Below are 19,882 nucleotides of genomic sequence, written 5' to 3'. Positions count from 1 at the left end.
AGCCTTACTGAGAATTCTAGAAATTGAAATCACACAACTTTGTGTCCAGTTGGGGTAGGCTGTTTTAGACAAGACTAGGACTGAAATAGCATGAACTGAACTGTGTTTCCACAGAACTGCAATATCGGCATTGCAGATTTAGGTTCTTCCAACGCTGTCTGACTTTCAGACCAAGTTGCGACATATTTCATCAAGTCTACATTACAAAGAACTATATAGCACTGCATACACTAATAACTGGTTACTTGCAGGGATGAAAGGAAGCACAGCCAAATACAATAAAATATGAGCAATTAGTCATCATTTACCATAGTTGATTAACAAATAAATGCAAGAGCAAAATTAATTGCTATTTTAATTCCTTGTGTTAGTCCATCCTTTCCTTCTTTGCATCTCAGCTATCAAATAATTGTAACAGTCTTTACCTCTCTCCAGATACTGATGTTCCTCCTTGATGCTGCATTACATCATCTTCTAAGCCAGTAACCTCCAAGTGATAGCTTTCATCCCTATATGCCACTTCAGTCCCATCCAAAGTCTTAGGTCTCAAATCAGATACATCTGCCTTTTTAGTATCAGATACATCCATATTGTTAATTAAATCTGCTTGTCCAACATCGGGTTCTCTGCCTCCTTCTGCATTCACCGATCTTGTGTTTGATGCAGCAGATGAAGTTTCCATGTCAATAGGAAGGACCCAGTCAAGCTGCTTCTCCACAGGTTTTTTATAAGCTTCTAAGCTCTTAACTTTTAAGTCACTGGATACAGCCAAATCCCCAATGTCAAGATGTTGAATGCATTCAGATTCACCTTCTCCAATTCCTCGGGGCTCGTCCATGGCCAAATTTGTTAAATTCCCAGCCTGATGTATTAGGTTGTCAGTTGATTCCTCTAAATTGACTGTGACTTTTTGATCAGACAAACCTAGTGAGCCAAATCCAGCTATTAGATCTTGTCTGGTAGTATCGTTCTGTTCAGTTTCTGAGAAATTAGAGTCTTTGATCCAATCTCCTCCACCAGGAGCAAAACAATCTTCTTCTGGTTCAAATTTATTCAGGCTATATTCATCAGACCAGATTGGTTTTTGAGTATAGAACTGTTGATTGTCCACCTCCATTTGAGAGTTACTGCCTTTGATGCCACTGTCTTTTTCAATTCTACAACCTATTTCACCATTGTTTTCTTTGACTTCGTCAGGTTTATCAGAACTGAACTCATCACCTTGGTTTTGAGCAATTCCTGTTTCACATCTACTAGGCCAGTCAAACTGTTTGACATTCAATTTAGACTCTGGATAGCTGCCATCATCAAAACCATATGTCTCTGGTCTTGAGTCCTGCTGAAAACTAAGCTGAGATTCTGGATTGTTCTGAGGTTCACTAGACTGTTCCACTTGATGAGCACTGCTCTCTCTTTGTGGTTGACTGGTACCACTGCCAGAATCAGATTCACTAGGCCAGCCCAAGTGGCTGGCACTGAACACAGAAACCGGGGTGCTGTCATCTGAATGTTTGACACTGAACTGGCTCTCAATAGTGGATTCGCTAGGCAGCTGGCTCTCAATAGTGGATTCGCTAGGCACCTTTGCTGATTCGGGGCTGACATCTGATTCTGGACAGCTGATATTTTCCATATGGTATTTGGGCCAGTCAGATGTTTCAGCAGCATCATGATATTGGCTGTTCCAATCTGTCTTCTCAACTGCAACAAACTCACTACTCTGTTGATCACTGCCAGCACTGCAGAGTCTAGGCCAGCCCGGCTTCCTCGTGTAGGGTTCTGTGTCCTGAACCTCAGCAGCACTGATGGTGTATGTGCTGCTCCAATCTGATTCCTCGGCTGGATGATCAGCACAATGGCTACCATAAGAAGCAAGCCACTCTTCCTGGCCTGGACCAGAATTGCCCAGTAAGGGTGATCCTCCTGCCCATTCTTGCGGGCTGGTACCAAATTCCATATCCTGACTTTTGGCATTATCAACAGTATATGAGTTTGGCCAGTCCTGTAAGCCAGTGCCAAACTCTCGATCCTGTTCTGTTTCTCCGAGCCATTTCACTTCGGTTACATCGGCAGTCCAACCTAAGCGAAAGGTATCAGAACGATCAGCACCTACAATGCCAAACTCACTATGAAGGTCCTTCCGTGACCATCCCAGAAGATCCTAAAAAAAGAGAAAAAGAGGAAAAGAGGGGAAAAAAAAAACAAGGCAAATGGGAAAATTGAATGAGATGGTTATGGACAAAGGGTTGGGATAATAAATTAGACGGATGTGAATCACAAGAAGTACACATTATACAAAGTGAAGAAAAATAACCTAGGAACTATTCATATTTTACTTTTTTTTAAAAAAATATTTTAGCCAAAGTCCATATTTTAAACACAAAAGATCCTAGTTTCAGCCTGGTATACAAGTAGTCCTCGACATACGACCACAACTGAGCCCAAAATTTCTATTGCTAAGCAAGTGAGTTTTGCCCCATTTTGTGATCTTTCTTGCCACAGCTGTGAAGTGAATCACTGCAACTGTCAAGTTAATAACATGGTCGGCTTCCCCACTGACTTTGTCAGAAGGTGATCAGAAGGTCGCAAAAGGGGAATCAAATGACCCCGGAACCCATGCAACCGTCATAAATAGGAACCAGTTGCCAGGCGCCTGAATTTTGATCACGTGACCATGGGGATGCTGCAACAGTCATGAGAAAACTGATCAAGTCGCTTTTCCCAGGGCTGTTGTCACTGCGAATGGCCACTAAACAAACAGTTTTAAGTTGAGAACTACTCGGAGCTACAAAAGTCCTTTGACGGCAATTTTTAAATCATTCAGATATTAAGAGGTAAAAATGTGTTTCGCCAAATATTGCCGAACTATAATTCCCAGCAATTTCATAATGGGAAATGTTACTGGGGCTGCTCAAGAGTTATAGTTCAACATAATGAGAATTACAAATTCTCCACCTTGCATATGGACCACTGACTTTCAACTAGGGCAGGGCTTTTCAACCAGTGGTACAGGTACCACCTGTGGTACATTGGCAGCTGGCAGGTGATACACGACCATCCTAGAAAAGTGGTAGCGGGGGAGGGGAATGAGCTGAACCAGTGGCAGCACCGCACAAGCCTGAGCGAGAGACGGCTGGAGCTGCAGGGCTATCAGAGCTCAGTGGAAGTTCCAGGATCAGCACCAGGCTCCAACTGGAGCTCGGCGCTGATCCTGGCACTTCTGAGCCCAGAAGAAGCGCCGATCAGCTGGAATGTTGCAGCATCTCCGGGGTCTTATGATTTACATTCAGATGCTTGGCAACTGATTCATATTTATGACGGTCACAGTGTCCCAGAGTCATGTGAAGTGACCAAAACCTGCTACAACCACCCAGCGGAGGGGGGGGATAAAAACCAAACACCGCCCCCACCGCCAATCCTCAACAGAAATGCTCACAAGAATGAAAACCTCAGACAGGAGGAAGAGCACCGCCGGGCGGGCAGGCAGGTGTCTTGCTCAGCTGTGGCTTGGGGGGCACTTTTTTCAGTGCCATTGTAACTTCAAACAGTCACTAAGCGAACTGTTGTAAGTTGAGGACTACCTGTACTTCATCACTTTTTTTCTTTTTTGGTCATCAAGTTTTTGACACCTTGCTAGGTGACTGGTGGTACTCGGATGTTGCCACATCCTAAAAGTGGTACAATGGGTGAAAAGGTTGAAAAGCCCTGAACTAACGAATCAGGATCAACAACTAGGACAGTCTAACATATAAATGTTTGGTAGAACCTTAAACGTTTGATCCAAAAGTAAAGATTAGAAATAAAAATTAGCCCCAGTTGTGAAAAGTTCAAAAGTACTGATGAGACAATACTGAACTAGATGGACAAAAGGGCTCTGATTTTTCGTAGTAGCTTTCTACATTCCCAAGCTTTGCATGAACTGTTTGTTAATGGAAGCCACTTCCCACAATAAGATCATATTATCTCCACATGTGATTCATGTATTACGATCCTATTTACCATTAGACATGTATTGATAGGTTTGAAAGCTATATCCTATCATGCATAGATGCAATATATTACAAATATCAAAGATACAACTAATGCTCATGTTCTGAAATAGAAAAGCACTATGAGGTATAAAAAAATGTAAAGATGAAATATGCCAATAAAAATAAACAATCTCCTTTAAGAAATAATTCAGATATTTTGGCAAGGTGAGGAAAATATAGAGGAGTTTATATAGCCCAACTGAAATTTCCAATTTCCAATTGGAAGGTTAATTTCCACTGGAAATTAATCAAGTCCTAAATCTATCAGCCCACTTGATTTTTCCGCTTTCAGAACGACATCAACGGGACCTTAATGAAATCAAGTTTCGCTCAGTAATTGACGCACTGTATATAACTTAAATCTTGTTAACTAAGAACAACTACATTCACTTTTGGACAAGAGTGTAACGGATCCAAACTGTAACTTCTTAATAACCAAGAAGTCCAGCAATCAAGAGTATCTTTGATGCACAAAGAGAACTGGGTCTGGGATGAGGAAAGTTAACTTCACCCAGATGACTGGAGGATTATCTCATATGGCAGCACCTTTTGCCTCAGACTCTGCTCTTGTACATTCTGCAGCCACCCAACCAGTTTAACTACTTTGTAGCTTACTTAAAAACGGCAGCCTGCTGTTCTTAAAGACAAGCCCCTGGCTCAGTCACCTAACTGGGCAGGAATGTTTACTCATCTAAATATGCTTGTGTCCATTTAACGCCTTATATGCCATGTTCTTAGGCACGCAGGAAGTTTGATGCCAGTAAGATTTTCTAGTCATAACTCTTTTTGAATAGAATACTGCCTTCCATAAAATTAATACCGAGTACAATGTTTTTACCTGTGGTCCTGTGGGGTCTTCCACCTTGGGTGTACTTCTTCTCTTTGTATCATCAGCGCTAGGTGGAGGAGATGCCAGAAGCTCATCTAGCCAATGTGAACTAGGGTTAGGTTCAACTCCACCTAGGAGGTCAGAGTTACCCATCTTGGCTTCCTGTGCCATACCCAGGGCATCACTTTCTTCCTGACAGGAATCAGCAGTCTGCACCTGGGCACCTTCTGAGAACAAGATGCAAGGCTCTGCAGGAGGAGCACTTTGCTCTACACTTGGCAATGGCTCCATCACTCGTAGAGCCTCTTCCTCGTGGTTTGGGGGAAACTGGAGGAAGTCATCATGATCCTCCTGCAAAGTAACCTCTTCAGCCACCACTGGGTCCTTTAGATTAGGGCTACCAATCTTTCTCTGAACAGAGGGACCACCAGGTGCTGACAACTCAAGAGTAGATTGGGTTTCTAGCTGCCCCTCAATCTTCTTCCAGTTCCTTTCAGATTCCTTATTGCCACTGTGCTCACTAGCCTCAGTCACCTCCTCCTTCCCAATTTGTCCCTCTGAACCTGCCTCTTGATACGATCCTTGAAGGGGAGGGATTTCTCCCCCCAGTTCTGCTTCCAGGAGGTTGTCATCTTCGTGTTCCTGAATGGGAGAGTTGGGAGGAGACAGTAATCTCTTCCCACCCAACTCCAGTCCCTGATTAGGGAACGACCATTCAAATGACTGTGACAGACTCCAACTAGACTCTCCTCCTAAAGTCTGCACCACTGATGGGCCCTTCTCTCTTGGCAGTGCAGCTAAGGAGCCTCCTAGTTCTTCCCTAATCATTTTTTTACCCTGGGGTTGCACCACCCCCTCTGAAGCACGCCGCTGACTTAGCAGGGGAGCCTCATCCTCAAGAGGAAGAATTTGTGCTCGATTTTTGAGATCATCTTTTCCCCTGTTGAGTAGGGTGTCTGGTATGCATGAAGGGGACCCTGGAGGCTGATCAGAACCAACATGGCATTTGGAAAGAATGCTAGGGGAGCCAGGGGATTCTGAGACTCCCGTAAGACATTGGTGAGGCTGCAGATTATATTCAATGGGCGAAGGGATCAAACTGGCAGCCTGCTCGGGGACAAGAGGGAGCTCAGGGTATCTTGCAGAAACCTCTGCCAAGTCTGAAAGCAAGGGCTGTCCTGGAGAAGTCTTAACAGGGGATCCTGGAGGCCAGGTATCTGCAATGCTTACAGGGGAATCTGCAAACTGAACGTGACTGACAGAGTCTACCAGAGGACTTCCGGAGGATTTAGCAGATCCATCAGGGGAGCCTGGTGGAAGCAAAGCTTCACTACATGGGACATCTGTCGGAAGGTATGGAGCACCAGGGGGTTGGGTTGTTTCAGAAGGGGCATCGGGAGATCCAGGCGTGACTCTGGAAGAGAACTTGGTCTGGGGGAAAAAGACACACAGGAAAAAAAATTAAATTACTTAGTTTTCCTGAAAACTTCCAAAACAAGCTAGCAAAATCTTAGAACTTGATTGACTGGCATCCTACAACCCAAGGATTATTATTTAGAATATACTATAAGAGTATCTGGCCCAACTGTGTCCCTTTTCCTTGAATCAGTCCACAGGCAGCATCTTCCTGCTTTTACATATCAAAAAAACGATCCTATACCTTACTTTAATATGTATTACCAAGTAAAACAAATGGACCCAGACAACATGTTGCTTACCAAGCACCTATGAATTGTGAACATAGAAAACTACTAAAATATAGTAAACAAAAAACAAAAAAACATCCTACACCTTGAAAGCCCCTCCCCAAAGTATCACCCCTTTATTGTTGAAGCCAGAAGATAAATGAAATGCAAAGAGTGGAACAGGAAGGGGAAAAGAGAAGCTGAAGAAATCAGTCAACACTGTCCAGTAACTACAAAAGTGCCTGCTCCACCCACCTCAGCCTTTGCCTTCTCTTGGATTAGGTTTACAAAGAGAGAGAGGAGCAAAACAAAGCAGCGTTATCAAATAAAACACACCCAATGAGCTGATGGCTCTTTTTCTTTAAGTTAAGGCAAATGGAGTTAATCATTACCATCACCCATTCAGGGCACCCAGCAAGAGGCTGCTGTGCTTTCCCTAACAGATTTGGCTGCAGGGCGAGCAGTGGGAATTGTTTCATACATACCTTGCAGGTCATTGAACTATATACTCTGAGTCACAACTGCTCCCTTCCCTCTGGCCATGGCCCCGTAATTTTGTATTAGCTTTGGTTCTGTGTAGTTAGCTTCAGCTTTTTTTTTTTTAAGATCTGAAGAAACACTGCTTTATTCTTCCTGGCTTAGACGTGGTTAGTTTAAAAAAAAAGTACTGAACTAACTATCTAGACCAGACATGTCAAACCCGCGACATCATGTGACATCGCGCAACGTATTGGGAGGGTTTTGCCATTGCCGGCAACGGGGTGGGCGTGGCTTCCGGATGATGTGTCCGGCCCATGGGCCAGCAGTTTGACACCCCTGATCTAGACTCTCATGCTCTACTAACCAGCGTAACTAAGATTTTTACACTCCGGGTAATGCCATCCAGGATGGAAAAATATAAACTGCAGATGTTAACATCTAACACAGTTTGCAGAGTTGAATATTTCACTTTGAAACATCAAGCATCTGGACATACCAGCATACAGAATTGTGTGTTTCTTTGTTTACAATGCCCTAACCTATGCCCCAAAGAGCAACAAGTTTGGGCAGAGACAACCAATACTGATGCATGAAAGTTCCTGCTAGGGTTACTTCTTCTTGAAGAGAAGCATTAGTAGAGAAAGGAGACACGCACCCTACAGGGAGGGAGCCTGGAAGGAGAGAGGTGGCAGATAACCCTGAGACAGAAGAGAGCCTGGAAGGAGAGAGACCAATGGAGGAATTGCCGAGCTGCAGATAACTCACAACAGGAGAAGATGGTGGACTGCTGGATTCAAGTTGGTCTTCTTTGCAGCTCATGCTAGGCTGGCTGGAGCTGCCAACAGAAAGATGTATTGTTATTACAGAACAGAACAACCTTCTATTATTTCTATTATTATACAGGCAGGATGAATACCAAGTAAATCAACAACCACAAAAAGAGAAATAGGGATCCTGAATCTAAAACACATATAGCCAACCCTGAAGCCCTCAAAGGTCTTTCAGAATTTACCTTAAACTCTTTGGAATGTGACCTTCTCCACATACATACTACCACAGCCATTGTACAAAGGAAGTGGGCATGTGAAGATGACACTCCTAAGTTGTTGCACAAGCTTCCAAAAAATGAGAAGAATCATCCTTCTTCCTCATCATCTTCAAGGATAAATAGTGGAGTGACTTAAAAGTTCCTCCAATTTAAACTATCCTGAATATCACTTTTTTTTTCAATTCTAGCAGCAGTGGGAAACAGCCACTTTATTTTACATCTTCTTGCTCCAGGCACAAGGGGGTGTCCAAAGGCTAGCTCTCAAAGCACATAGAAATGGACCATCCCTATTTTAAGGGCATTGTGCCTATCACATGTATAATCTACTTAACAATGGAGAAGCTATTCATGCCTAATCTAAATAAATGGATTATACTGTTAAATGCAAACATTAAGGGCATCATGCCGAACACATATGCAATCTACATAAGAATGAGGAAGCTCTTCATGCCTGATCTATATGAACTGATTATAATGTCAAAAGCAAAAATTATGGAAATTTTAAATCTTGCTGAATATTCCAAGCATCTTCTATTTCATCAGATGTCATCTCCTCTTCCTTACCAACATATCACTTAAATCCAATAGCTGCTATTTCTTGCAACCTTACATTCTTTGCATCTGTGATCTGGCAAAGATGGAACTATGAGAAATATGCTCAATTCCAGACATGATTATTCAGAGAAAAGTCACATCAAGTCGAATTGAGACTGATCCAAGTATACCTATATGAGAGGGCTGGAATCTTAAAAATGTAGCAACCTAATCTTTTAGTCTTAGACTGAAGACAACATTTGCCCCCACTAATGCCAAATGTAAAAGAACAAAGAAACTGTCAGATACATTTGGTGCATTAATTTCATTTTTCTGGGAATGCTAACAATAAATAGAACACCTACTAATCTACAATCAATATCTATGCTAAGAATGTACTTGATGAGTCACACAGTAAAGCTGAACTTCCATAATGGTCCGCTGTGATTATATGTACCTCACCTGTCTGCAAGAAGGAAAATCTCATTTCTTTTGACCTCTGTCTCTGGCTGCTGAGATTCAGACACGTTTGAGTTCCCGTCTTCTTCCTTTAATTCCTTGTTCCTTGACAAACTCCTCTCCTTAATTTCACAGGAGACTCGGTAAGCAGACCCTTCTGGATCTGTTCCTACTCCTTCTTCTCCACTGGAACTTCTCCGGAAAGCAACATAACCCTTAGGCCCTAGGTGAACAGTTGAACCACCATCTTGGCTGAAGAAAGAGCGTACTAGCCGAGGCCGGTCCGAGCTGGGTGAACTCTCATTGGGTTTTTCTATTTTGGCCAAGATTTCCTCCACTGTGGTTCCAGGAAAACGCTCTGGCTTAGTTGCTACTGGCACCGGTTTCACTTTGAAGGGGAGTGTGCACCTGACTATACTAGAGGATTCTCTACATTCCTCCTCAGAAGCTTTTTCAATAGCACTGGATTTTTTTGTGGGCTCAGCATCTTCTTTATCTTCAGAAGACTTGCTTGCAGTGGAGAAAGGAGATGGAACCTCTTTCCCATTGGTAACCTCTCTTGAAGAGCACTTCAGGTTAAAGGAAAGGCGCTTTACAGCATTGCCAGCTCCACTGCTATACGGCTTAGGCCCAGCCAACAAGTTGATCTTTTCTGCAGAAGGCACCTCAGAAAGAGTCTGGCGCTGTGCAGGCACAGGCTTCACTGGAACAGCTGGCTTAGGAAGAACACAAGGCTTGGGTTTCACAGGTGGCTTTGGACGGGCATCCCCTGAAAGAAGCATTTAATAGGAAATTGTTAAAACACATAGCCATTAAATTAGAGCCTTGGTGGAGCAGTGGGCTAATGCCTTCTTAAGTAACACCAGCTGCCTGCAATTAGTGCAGGTTCGCATCCCACCAGGCTCAAGGTTGACTCAGCCTTCCATCCTTCCGAGGTAGGTAAAATGAGGACCCAGATTGCTGGGGGCAATTAAGCTGACTTTGTAATAATGCCGCTTGGGGTGTGTGTGAAAGCCCTATTAAGCAGGCATATACATAGAATGAAGGCTACTGCTAAGCTTGTAAGCCGCCCTGAGTCTTCGGAGAAGGGCGGGATATAAATGGAATTAAAATAAAAATAAATAAAAAATAAATAAAATAAATTGTAAGGCTCCAATACAAAAATTCTTAGCCTAAATTAGTGTTACTAATGCCCTTTATGCTTAATTTCCCAATTATCAGGGGTTATTATTGAATCTGTGCTCTACGATGAGGAAAGGTTTAACAGTCCACTGTCTTCCTGGCAAAGCTAGAGTAGCTTGCTTTGGAAAAGATTTAAGTCCTCTTATCCTTTTAGCAGTAGAAGCTCGTTCAGCGATTACAAGAATTTATGATTAGGCAAGTGCAATAACATGCATGTATTTCAAACATCATTCTTTTTCCTCTGATAAAAAGCTATAAGCATGCTGTGCTGAAAATGGAGTGGCAGCAGAGCGGAGAGGGGAATAAAGTGGGCATAATTTGTTAACATTTTCCATGAAGACTGTATGCAACTTGGGACACAGGTCACACTGGACAGCTTACCAAGCCTGCAAATCTCTAGTGACAAAAGAAAAATACAGCACAGCCCATGAAAGACTCTGCGGGCTGCATTTTAAGGTGCAAGAGTCTCAGGCTAAAAAAGTAAAATCAATCCTTGATAGACTACCAAATTCACAAGGTTAAAGCTCCTGGAAGATTATTTCATTTTAGACCAGCAATTTTTTTCCTTCATTATCCAAAACCATTTATCAGAAAGTCCTATTACCCAACATAGGGAAAACATTTTAAATCAATTTAAATATCCTTGTTGTGACTGGATATCAACACATGAACCCATTACCCAAAGAAAAATACATTTTTACCCATTTTAATGTTGGGTTTACCCAGGTATAAGGAGCACTTTAGACTATAGGAGGGACGAAATTTTGGAGTCCCAATTTGTGTCCTGAAAGAAGGAACAACAACAAAAAAATCTTCCTGAACCTACAACATAGAATGTTAGCAAAAAGTGGCCTTTAGTGTTCAATATTTCAGAGGTGGGAAGGAAAATTATGCATAAGAGTACATCAGAAAATGTCTTCCCATATGTGCAATCTGCAGTACTACAGAAAGAGCCATTTCATATTAACATTCAGCGCTTAATTCTTAGGAGAACCACTTTCTTATTAGCAAAAGAAAACCTGGCCGATTGCCACGTGGTAAGGAACCCAGTTCTGCTGTCGTTTGGGATATACCTATCTCAGGGCTGCTTGACGGTAGTTTAGTGTCTTTACGGCCATTGGCAGCGGTGATGGAAAATGAAGAACACAGCGACTGAGGCTTAGAATCCATCACATCAGGCTGCGACTCAGAAGTCAGCATAAAGGCCAGCCCCTAGGACATACACACACAGGCACAAAAAGAAAATTAGGCAATTTGCAAAATCCTCTCAAGAGATAACCAAGGTTTCTTATCTAATGGCACAGCACTGATATTAAACCATCAAAATGAAATTTCCCCAATACTTTTGCTTACTATTTTAGGTAGGTGTTAGCTTTAATACGAGGTACCATTCATTGTCTTTCTCTCAGAGAGTGAGAGAGAGAGACAAAGAGAGACAGAGAGAAACAGAGAGGGAGAGAGGGAGAGGGAGGGAGGGAGGGAGAGAGAGATTATTTTAAGCCACTCCCAGGGCAGGCTGGAACAAGGATGAAGGGAGCACAGCTCTCACAGGCCATGACTCACACTGAAAGTAGAAAACCATCAATGCATCAAGATTTTAGATTTCCTAACCTGTGCTGCTGTCCTGTTCTGCACAGTACTTGCACCACCTTTGTCACACCCTCTCCTCCTCTGCCAACTTGCTATTCTCTCCATTTAATGCTTTCACTGCTGTGCTTTCTTTTTTTCTTTCATTCTTTTTTCTTTCTTTCTTTCCTTCTTTCTTTCTTTCTGTTGTCAGCTCTTGTCATTTCACCACAGCACTCCCATTTGGCTGCTATTCTAATCGGAGCCATTCTCTCCCTTCCAAGTTCCTTTCAGCTACCTCCCTCTCCCCCCCACCCCCAGTAATGGGAGAAATTCAGCTCAGCGCCATCCCAGCTGTATGTTCCCAACCAGACTGTGCAGGGTAAGGAGTAAACATCTGGAGTGCTTCCCTTCTCCTGATTTCTCAATCACTTGGCAGAGCCACTGGAATTCAATGAGGTAAAGCTGGGGCCTGCTCCCATCACTACAGCAACGACCTCCCACTAGATTTCAACAATGGGCCAAACTCTCTCTAAGAAGGGAAACAGCATTACAAAGAGTGTGTGTAGCAGAAACTGTTCCAACTGGCTATATTCGAAGCAGAAGTGGACCCAGAATGAGGCCAAAGAAGGGCTCGTAAGAGCTTCCCTTTAGTCAGAAAAAAAAATGCCACAATCGACAAAGGGAGGAGAACAAGGTATCCCTGAAAGACTGTAAAGACACCTCCATTCTCTGCCTCTTGGGGACCAGCAAGCAACTTCTTCCATGCCTGAATGAATGAAGGATTGACAGCTCTCCGCTTGCTGCTTAGCCCTTCATCTCACCCCTTTGTATCTGCAAGCCAACCTCTTCTGCGGATAACACTGACTCAAGTTGAATCTTTGTATTATCCACATACAGGTAGTGCTTGTTTAGCAACCAGAATTGGGATCAGAAACACAATCATCAAATGAAGCATTTGCTAAGTGAAACCACACAGTCCCTACGTTTTTCTTGGCCTTACAAACGTACTAAGACTATATATGCAAAGACTGGTTATAAACAAGGATTATCTGTACTAATTTTTTCTACCCTTTTCTCTTTTCTTAATCTTAATTCCAATTATGCAAAGACTTTGCTCTTGAACTACCATCCAATACAGACTACTCAATCTGCTTTGATCCATAAAGGCACCCAGCAGATATGATGGTTGTAGTCCCAATATATCTACAGAATCAGGTTGTAGAAAATATTTGTCAACCAGGGTAAAACTGAGAAACATTCCAAATATAAGGTAATGTAACAGCATTTTATCAAACAGTCCAGTCCAGTGCGCACATAAGGTTGATCTACATAAATGTTACCTGTCTCTGAAAAGTAACGTATTTGGAGAAAGAGAGAAATGCATTCATGTTATTAGATAGCTTACTTTTCTTCCTGCACTGAAAATCCATATAAAATAAGTATGAAGTAACCCTTCAAAGAGGAAGTACATACTTCGGGAAAATATGCACAATGAGTAAACAAAGAACTGGGACTCTGGCTGAGAATATCACATGATGAAAAGAATTTATGGAGTTTTTGAATAGGTAGAAATAAGTAGAAATTATCACAGCAAAATTCTTTTCCTCAGAGTTTTTCAAGTGGAAGAACCCTGTGGGTGGGGGTCAGGGGATGAAAGAGGCTTTCTTTCATACGTGTTCCACATTTTGGCTTCAAAGCCTTTAAAACAAACCATTTTTTTCTATTACAATCTCTCAAGTAGATGCAAAATCTAACCCTAACTCTAACCCCCAATTCTTCTATGCAGGTAGTCCTCAGTGTGCAACCATTTGCTTAATGACCATTCAGAATTACAATGGCACTGAAAATGTGACTTATGACCAGTTTTCACAGTTATGACAATTGCAGCATCCCTACAGTCACATGATCAAATACATGCAACCAGCATGTATATACGATGATTGCAGCATCCTGGGATCTTGGAATTGTCATTTGCAACCTTCTTAGGGAACATCTGACAAGCAAGCAAAGTCAATAGAGGAAGCCAGATTTACTAAATGACCACTTGACTCAGTCAACAACTTTAGTGATTCACTTAACAACCATAGCAAAAAAGGTTGTAAAATGAGACATGAATCACTTAACAATTGTATTGCTTAGCAACAGAAATTTTGGGCTCAATTGTGATCTTAAGTTGAAGACTACCTGTAAGTACTTTCTCATAGAAAAAAAAATGTTGGTGGGGGATTCCTTAAAATTAATTGTAATGCATCTTTAAAGAAAATTTTTAGACAAGGAAATACATCGTATTATCCAAATGAGCCTTGGGCTACAGTGATGAAAAGCGGAAAATAAGTGTGTAGAATGACAAGCAAGCTGCAAGGACCAAAGAAAGACTCAGTATGCAAAGAAAAAAAGTTACTTCTAAAGCAGAGTAATTATTGCTTTCAATTTAGAAATGTTCATTATACTTCTTAGAATTTGGTGATGTAAGACAAAATTAGTTCCTTCTGTTTAGGGAACTAAAACAAGAGAGACAGTGATTTACCCAAGGCAGATAAATTAAATAATAGCTAAGCATAAAATTCAATTGAAGCATCTAAATCATCTAGTGTAGGGGTAGGCAACCTTGGCTCTTTTATGACTTGTGGACTTCAATACCCAGAAGTCCTGGTCCAGCCATGCTGACTCAGGAATTCTGGGAATTGAAGTCCACAAGTCATAAAAGAGCAAGGTTGCCTACCCCTGATCTAGTGATTACATGACAAGCAATTGGAGAAAAAAGGAATTCTTAGAACTTGAATCAGAATCAACACTTAACTACAATTTGAGACACTGCAACTTTAAATTACACAAGAACTCCTCCCCCCTCCCATTGGGATTATAAGAAGGATCTGATTGAGGAAATCCTGGGGAACAAGCAAATAGCAGAGAAAATACAGAAGGAAAGAAACTTGAGACACAGAGACGCCAAAAATGTACATGTAAGAAGGCAGCAAGTGTAAAAACTGAGCCAAGAAACAGAAATGACAGAATGCCCAAAGGGCACTGTTAAATATCTACGTAAACTCCTGTTATAAAATATTCATACCTTTTAAGATATTCAATAAAACATCTCCTACAGAAAAATCCAAATAAGTATCTTGTAGACCAGGGGTCCCCAACCGCTGGTCCACGGACCAGTACCGGGCCATGGCATGCCAGCAACTGGTCCACACAAACAAGCAAAGCCCCATCTGTGGGATGCAGGCAACACACAAAACCACACACTCTCCGGTCCATGGAAAAACCTTTCTCCACAGAACTGGTCCCTGGTGCCCAAAAGGTTGGGGACCTCTGTTGTAGACCTTCTTTATACTACTGGTGGATTAAGCATCCAGGGTTATCAGTCCCGGTATAACTAGTGATCAACTAGTTCAAAACCAAATTGAAATAGAACTGTTTCATTTTTCTTGAGCAGAGATGGGGACATTTGGCCTGCAGGTCATTTAGATGTCAATTCTAACTGTCCTAAATCAGCACAGGCAATGAGCATGGTAAAGTATGATAGTCCAAGACGATCACTGACACACACAGTTGTATAGAATGCTTCTTATGCTAGTTGCCTTCTCTAACAAAAAGGCTTGTTCCTTACTTGCCCCCAGGAATTTAAACAAGTTTCTCCAAATTATTGCATTCTAATTCTTTTTTAACTATTTAAAAATGCTGATCAACAGTAACTGAAATATCTCTTATAATATAGAAATAAACCTATTGCAATAGATACCATTCTTACAAGCTTGTACTGAACTAACCTAGTTGTTCCATTTGGTTTGAAAATGTGACTCACAATGTGTAAATTCTGCCTCTAACTACTCTAAGGAGTATCCCTGCACTGTGTTCTAAATGCAATCTATCCAGAATTTGAAGCTCTAAAAACGACAAGAAAAATGGGTGAAATTAACAAACTCTATTCATTTCAGATACATTTAGCTCCAAAACCACAACTAAAATTGATATTTTTTCCACTGTACTTTTAAAAAATCCGAACTCCTCTAGAAGTTATTTATATAAGCACTCTTCAGGAGTGGATGGACATAGAGAAGTAAACATACTAAACATTTTCCCAACTCCCATTTACATCTTTCAGCAACTCTATGCTAAAAGGAAATAGATAAAAATAGAAAACCCTTGCCAAAAAAAGGGTAACATTGAATTTTCCTTCCATAGAACATTAGCAGGCATGTGGGAGGCCCTAGAGGGAAAGGGCTGAGTGGATTGGGATTCCCTCCATAGTAGTGATAAGTACTCCAGATGTGGAGAATAAGTGATGTTTTCTCAGCACAAGTATCTCTTCCAAAAGTCTTCATTATGTGGGAACTCATCTTGTGCAATTAGTACTCAACCAGGTTACCAATTGTAGATCTCATCATCTAAAACCATTCGTCCTTTGGTCACATTTCTCGTAAAGGAGTGAGGCAAGGAAGTTACTTCTTCATTAAAGGAAAGTAATGACAATGGTCCCCTCTCCTAGGGAGGTACGTCTGGTGGGACTCAGAAGAAAGGCCTTCTCTGTGGTGGCTCCCTCCCTTTGGAATAGCATCCCCATGGAAATTAGACTGGCTTCCACTTTGACACTCTTGCGCAAGGCTCTGAAAATCCAGTTTTGCCAATGGGCTTGGGGAACCCAGAGTGGGATGGAGTCCACCAAGTGGTTTGATTAATTGCTGTCCATGGGGGAGGGTATTATTTGTAAATTTGGTTTTTACTTTTTATAAGCAGCTCAGAGTCACTGAGAATGAATGGGCAGCCATATAAATTCTCTAAATTAATAAACTGATAAAAAGAGAAAGAAAAGTTATCACCATGTCTTTCAAGAGCCCCCAACATGCAATCCAGTCTGAAATATAATATACATTCAAGTAAATCCCTTGCCATTTATGGATTCTTGTTTTACATTATATCCTATTTATAAAATGTTGGCAGAAGGCATTGATCTCTATTATATGTATGAAAGGTTTACATGTAAAAGCCTTCCTGAACTGGGGGAATTTCCAGATGTGAGTGTACCAACTCTGGCTTTTCCATTGAGAACACCCCTGATAAGAAATCTAGTGGGAGTGATATGGAAATGAGATAAATAAGAAGTGTATTACATTATTAGGTATTGGAGAAAATTATGTAAAGGGAAAGGAGGTTATTTAGCAATATGAAAATGAGAAATTTTAAACGTTTAATTTTAATATCAATGTAAAATTAAAGCTAGAAAAATATATCAGGTGTTTGATGTTTTAAAGATGAAATGTTAAAATATACTAAAGTATTGATAAATATAAGAAAACTATTAAATGACTGATGGCTAGCAATGAGAAGTATGTTAATTTAGATAAGAGATAGTGTGTATTAAAGGAAAAAAGAGAGAGGAAGTATTGGTTACAACAATTTGGAGATTTGTAATAATATGTATTTGTCTGAAATGGAAATATTGTAACCCGGACACCACCTTGCTTTTTAAAAATAATATTGGAAAATTGGAAAATTAATAAAAAATGGAAAAATAAAGAAATCTAGTGGGAATTGAAGTCCATACACCTGGATGATGCCCACAGTTAGAGAAGACTGATCACAGCGCACACACGATTGTTATAAGAACAAGGATTAAAAGCTGTCATGGGATGGTTAACCAAGAGGGGCCTCCTTAGGGAAAGGACAGTGGTAGAGAAGTAGAGAAGAATAAGTAAGTGCAGATGGCCTTTTAAAAAACTTGCAAGAATAGGGGTTTTAGATGAAACCAGACTGGCTTAATAAAAACCCAAGACTATTAGGCTTATTTTAACATTGCTTAATAAAAACACAAGCATAAATTTTATGGTAAAGACTGATGGGTTTATTTCAACATTGCTTTTCATACTGCTAAGCTTGTAAGCCGCCCTGAGTCTTTGGAGAAGGGCGGGATATAAATGGAATTAAAATAAATAAAATAAAATACGTAAATATAACTCTCTTCCAAAGCTGTTGACATTCACCAAAAGTAAGAGAAAGGCCCTGCCCACTAGTTCACAACCCAGAAAGACACACACAAGAGACAGGGAGTGGAAAGGAAAGGAAGAGCAATATGCTGGCATTCATGTGTAATTTAAACTGGGCTGATCTTGGCTTCCAGACATTCTCCCTTGCAAAGCAACATGCGCCTCTTGTTCCTTCAGCTAAAAGATGAGTCCAGAACCACCAAAGTGTTACCATACTTCCAGTCCTAACTGTGCTTAGGATCTGATGTTCCTTCTGGCTGGTGGAGGAACCAGTCTCTTGAGCCACTACCCCCTTGTTGTGGTTTCCCCCCTCCTTCCTGGGAAGGAACACTTGGTGGCTCTTTTAGTTCAAACTGATTTCTCAGCAACAGATCCAAATAAAAACAGGGCAGATGTAGGAGGTTATCCCAAGATTTTGAAAGCAAAGTTAAAAAAAGTATCAAAGGATACAATTCAGTTAAGCAGATAAGAACGTGGTTTTAAAAACTGGAAGGTGTATAGAAGATTTCTAGCAAGTAATTTTGCTCAAGGAGACAAAGAGAACAGATTATTCCTATCAGGGAAGGAGCTGCATTGTAAACAAAAAGGCAGAAATAATGATGCCAAAATGTCATTTGAAGAATTATCCTAGACTGACTCAGACCATTCTTTTCCCAAGGCAGGCAGGGACTGGGAAAGAATGTGCTTCAAGAACAGGTCAGAGGGTGTATTTTAGGGTCACTGTCTGCACTAATTGCTATTCAGTAAGTTTTAAAAGGGTGTGTGTGTGTGGTGTGTGTGTGTGTGTGTGGTGTGTGTATCTGGAACCTCAGCCAAGAGAGGGAGTGGTTGGAGAGAGGTAGCGTTGCAAAGTACTCCAGGCAGGCAAGAGGAAGAGGAAAGATTAAATATAAGAGGGATTCCAGCTACAGGAAAACGAGGCACCACACGGTTCCAAATTTCGGCGACAAACCAGGGCAAGGAACAGCCCCCGGGGGGAGTCCAGGCGACACACAAAGTAGCGCAGCCCCATACCATATGGCACTAACCTCACTGGCCTTCCCGCTGCAGCCAGTCCGCCATCCTTGCCCGTACTGTTAGCCGGTCAGGTCTTCAGACCAGGCCTTTTACAAACCCTCGCAGCAATTACGATTTTGAGAACAGATCGCCGCCGCGATGGCTCGACTGCTCGCAAGCGACCTCCCTCGTAACCGTCCCGTTTCCAAGACCCCCAACTCTTTAACATTTGGGGGTGGTCTCGGCCTTCCCCCCCTTTTCACATGCGCTTCGGGATCCTTCCCCCTTTTTTTGCCCCCCCCTATCCACCGGCCTCCACCCTCCCCCTACCTCTCCCGCCCAGAGCCTCCGGCAGCCCACCACCATTTTCTGCAAGCCGCAATTTCACCGCGCGGCTCCCCACCTTCCCGGCGGGGGGGGGCGTCCGCGGACGCCTTCTTACCAGGCTCCGCGATCCGGGGCCCGATGGAGGCTCCGACGATCCTCGCACTGTTTGCATATTCATGACGTTCGCAATCAAGGCCCAGGCTGGCCACGCCCGCTCTATTTCATATTCATGGCCGCGGTGACACCCAACCCCACGTGTCACAGCGAGGAGGCCGGAGTGCTTAGGGAAAGGCCGGGCTAGCGAGGGAGTCTCAGCTTCCGTTGGACGAGAACCCGTCGCCTGCCGCCTTATTAAGGAAAAAAACTGGTCTACGAGAGCGGCTGAAGGGTGGGGCTGGGCAAATGCGCCTCCCTTTTGTAACCTGAAGCGTATCTGCAAACATGATTCCCCGCCCGATAAGCATGGATGCTAATGAGCCTGTGATTTGCATTTGAAGTATGCGCAATAAATATGCGGTGTTCATTCTGGCTTGTTGCGTTCTCCTGTAGTTGTGACTAATATGCAAAACTTTGAAAGCAAGTCCCTGCCCGCGCAAGCCTCCAACCCGCGCAGCTTTTCTTATTCGACAAGTACCAGTATGCATGCATGCATGCATGCATGCATACATACATACATACATACATACATACATACATACATACATACATATATATATATATATATATATATATATATATATATATATATATATATA

General features: G+C 42.1%; 1 protein-coding gene across 5 annotated transcripts in view; it reads right to left on the bottom strand.

Annotated features, from left to right (window-relative positions):
* The window catches only part of TNKS1BP1 (tankyrase 1 binding protein 1), a 53,393-nt gene extending 34,032 nt beyond the window's left edge, over positions 1-19,361 (bottom strand). For 4 of the 5 annotated variants that reach the window (XM_083356691.1, XM_083356690.1, XM_083356692.1 and 1 more), the window contains exons 1-6: positions 19,243-19,361; positions 11,322-11,460; positions 9,070-9,835; positions 7,791-7,860; positions 4,870-6,291; positions 426-2,161 (exon numbers count right to left, since the gene is read on the bottom strand). In XM_083356691.1, coding sequence (XP_083212817.1) covers positions 426-2,161; positions 4,870-6,291; positions 7,791-7,860; positions 9,070-9,835; positions 11,322-11,460; positions 19,243-19,305 — 4,196 coding nt within the window. In that variant the 5' untranslated portion in view covers positions 19,306-19,361. The remainder of the gene's footprint in view (positions 1-425; positions 2,162-4,869; positions 6,292-7,790; positions 7,861-9,069; positions 9,836-11,321; positions 11,461-19,242) is intronic. The other variant, XM_083356694.1, reaches the window with a different exon arrangement.
* Positions 19,362-19,882: the final 521 nt, after the last annotated feature.

Source organism: Vipera ursinii (assembly GCF_947247035.1).
Source record: "Vipera ursinii genome assembly, chromosome: 1".
Lineage (NCBI taxonomy): Eukaryota > Metazoa > Chordata > Lepidosauria > Squamata > Viperidae > Vipera > Vipera ursinii.
This window is presented reverse-complemented; position numbering and strand designations above follow the sequence as displayed.